We start from the raw sequence: 2,808 nt of genomic DNA on the forward strand, positions 1-2,808 counted from the left end.
AAGAATAATTTCACTGATGTAACATGAATAATTTTGTTGGATGTGATCTGAGTCTACAGTCAGTTTAGTGCCTGTAGGCCTCAAATTTGCTGATATTAGGGGTTCATTAAGTCAGCTTAAAGAAATCAGTGGTCATTAGTAAATAATTTACTTTGTGGTTAAAATTTTCAAATACATATATGGCTTGGGGAGCTAAAATTAATTGCTGTATTTACTGCATTAGTCATTAGAAATTTGGGGGGGCAGTAAACAAATTTTTCAAGCAGTGGAGTCAGCATGACAAAAATAATCTTGTTTTTATTTTAGATTCAGATTTCATTACTGCACTCAAACAACTACAACTGGGCTTGGAGTTATTATACAATCCAAACTGTTTCCCGTCAGAAACACTAAGACTCAGTGTGCAATGATTGTTATTAATAATTAGCTCCTTGGTTTCTTGATAGAAAAAGGCTATCAACAAGCATTTGTTTATCAACAACAAAAAGTATAATTAGCTTATCCCACTTAGTAAATCTTGTATGCATGCCAACTCATACCAAACTGCTACTTTTACAAAAAAAAAATTGCAATAATACAGTTCATTTTTTCCAGTCCTTTTTGCACAAAATTTATTTACAATGTCTACATAAATGCTCCAAGGTGGGACTATGGAAAAATACACACATGACCGATGCTTTGCTCAGAAATAAAGTCAACATATTAAAAATAAATCTTCAGTCTATGTTTTTGAGCTGCATAAAACAGGAAGTGATGTATAAGGTGGTGGTTGTTGTTGCATGAGGACAATGATGGTTGATGTGACAATTAGGCTTCTAAACACACGGCCTTTTGGTTTCCATGCCTCCTCCTACCAGTCTCCTTAAACACTGCCTGCAACAGCTGATTAATCATTGTTGATGACTGCAGTTTTTCCCATCCTTCCCGATTTACATCTGTTCAGGCCAATTCAAATATGGTGAGTAAATGAATTAGACATGCAAATTCAAGCCCCAGGCTAGAGAGAGGGAGAGAGAGGAAAAGAGAGAGAAAGAGAAAGAGAGAGAGAAAGAGAGAGAGAGAGAAAGAGAGCGTGCGCATGGCTGAAATCCTAGGCAGGAAGACAGATTCTTCCGCCTGATAGTTATTTTAATGCTCTAAAAATCCTGCAAATCAGACCTTCCTGTCCCTTGCAGGATAACTGTAAGGCTTTTTAATGTAAGGAGGCTTCTGGAGGAAGTGAAGAGCTATGGAAACAACACACATAGTGTGGAAAAATTTCACATTTTTTTTTAAAAAATCTATAAGAAACAACGTAATATGGATAACAGTATAATAGCATTTACAATATTTCACTCTTTGTTCTTTTAATGTCTTATATAGTTATTTCGCATGTCCCCCAAATTGACTTCCGTTGGTATTTCCTGCTTTTTTTAAGAGTCCCTATGAAGAATTAGGGATGCTCCTTGGTCCAAAGTAGATGCCAAGAAAGGAACTCCACAGTCATTGCAGAAAAAAACATGATTTGAAATCAGTCACCATTGCAGACAATGCATATTCCCTTAAGCTACTGAGCATGAATGTCCATGACTTGTCCACTCATTGTTGGGTCTCCTGTATTAAGAACCGTGGGGCTTGATGCTGACATTGGCATTCCAGGGTGGGGCGGTCCTCCATGCATCATCACTGTTGGGTGGTGAGGGTGTCCAGGAATGTACGTATGCATGGGGGGCGCATGACGCAGCTGAGCAGGATGGGGGGGCATCTGGGGTTGGGTATAACTTGGCTGTCCCATACTCACACCCATTGGACCACCCCGGGCTATATACTCCCCTGGCATACTTTGCAGCCCTGTAGAAATTCAAAAGAAAGAAACAAAAAGAAAAGATTATGAAAAAGCAATCGTGTGGTGTAGCTATGGCAATCCTAGGAAAGCCAGGGGACATTGAGATTCGGGGAACATGGCTTTGTAAAGTATTCTTTTGGTTTGTGTAGAAGAAAGTGAAAGGAGAAACATCATGCTGAAAACTCACATTTTTGCCATCATTGTCAGGGTCCTCCTATCATGATCTTAGTTATTTCCAGAAATAAAACTGTTATTAGAGATCTGGTGTAAAGAATTACTTTGTCTGCCCCTCCCCTCCAAAAAATATTCTGTCTCAAGAATATACTGCTCTGGTCACCAAACATCTCACACAAAGCTCAACTAGACAGGCTCACAAGGGATGATTACTTGGGAAATCTCCTACACTTGTAAAAGTTAAAAAAAAAACAAAAAACTAAAAAGAGTTATCAATAAATTCCTTCCACATGGTTTCTTAGAGCTGGGAGGGAGGGTGGGGAGAGAAAACCTTCACAAAACTCTGTCCACCTTACAATGATTCTGAGAACAATAAGAAAAATTGGACCTAAAACAATACCCCTCCTGCTTTGAGGGGGCCTCTTGTCTTCTGCATGGATTGCTATAGTTGATGGAAACTGACAGGTGTATTGTTTCTGAGAGCTATAAGCTCCATAATCATCAAGGGTGAAAGGCATAACGCTATTGCTAAGTAGGTTCAATTGGCTTTAGTTCTAAGTAATAGTGCACTGTGAATACGATGAACACCTTCGAATAAGGTCTCCAGGCTCTAGCAATGAATGGCTGCTTAATCTAGCCTAAAGGAACATTTTTGAACTAATGAAAATTGCTTATAAAATATACTGTACCCACAGCTCTTTAATCAAAAAAGATGATAATATTTTTTGTAATAACCTATTAATTTAATTGGTCACGAAGCATAAAATACATCATTTAAATTTAATTGACCCAGAAACTAAGAAACAATA

The 2,808-nt window shown here is 38.0% G+C and overlaps 1 protein-coding gene across 4 annotated transcripts in view; it reads right to left on the bottom strand.

Annotated features, from left to right (window-relative positions):
• Positions 1-277: 277 nt before the first annotated feature.
• Positions 278-2,808, bottom strand: part of Meis1 (Meis homeobox 1) — a 146,859-nt gene continuing 144,328 nt past the window's right edge. For 2 of the 4 annotated variants that reach the window (XM_070004505.1, XM_070004507.1), the window contains one exon: positions 279-1,830. In XM_070004505.1, coding sequence (XP_069860606.1) covers positions 1,547-1,830 — 284 coding nt within the window. In that variant the 3' untranslated portion in view covers positions 279-1,546. Of the gene's footprint in view, positions 1,831-2,808 lie in introns of all 4 variants that reach the window. The other 2 variants (XM_070004504.1, XM_070004506.1) reach the window with 2 other exon arrangements.

Source organism: Dipodomys merriami, unplaced genomic scaffold, assembly GCF_024711535.1.
Source record: "Dipodomys merriami isolate MVZ:Mamm:240054 unplaced genomic scaffold, mDipMer1.0.p SCAF_63, whole genome shotgun sequence".
In the NCBI taxonomy this organism is placed as follows: Eukaryota; Metazoa; Chordata; class Mammalia; order Rodentia; family Heteromyidae; genus Dipodomys; species Dipodomys merriami.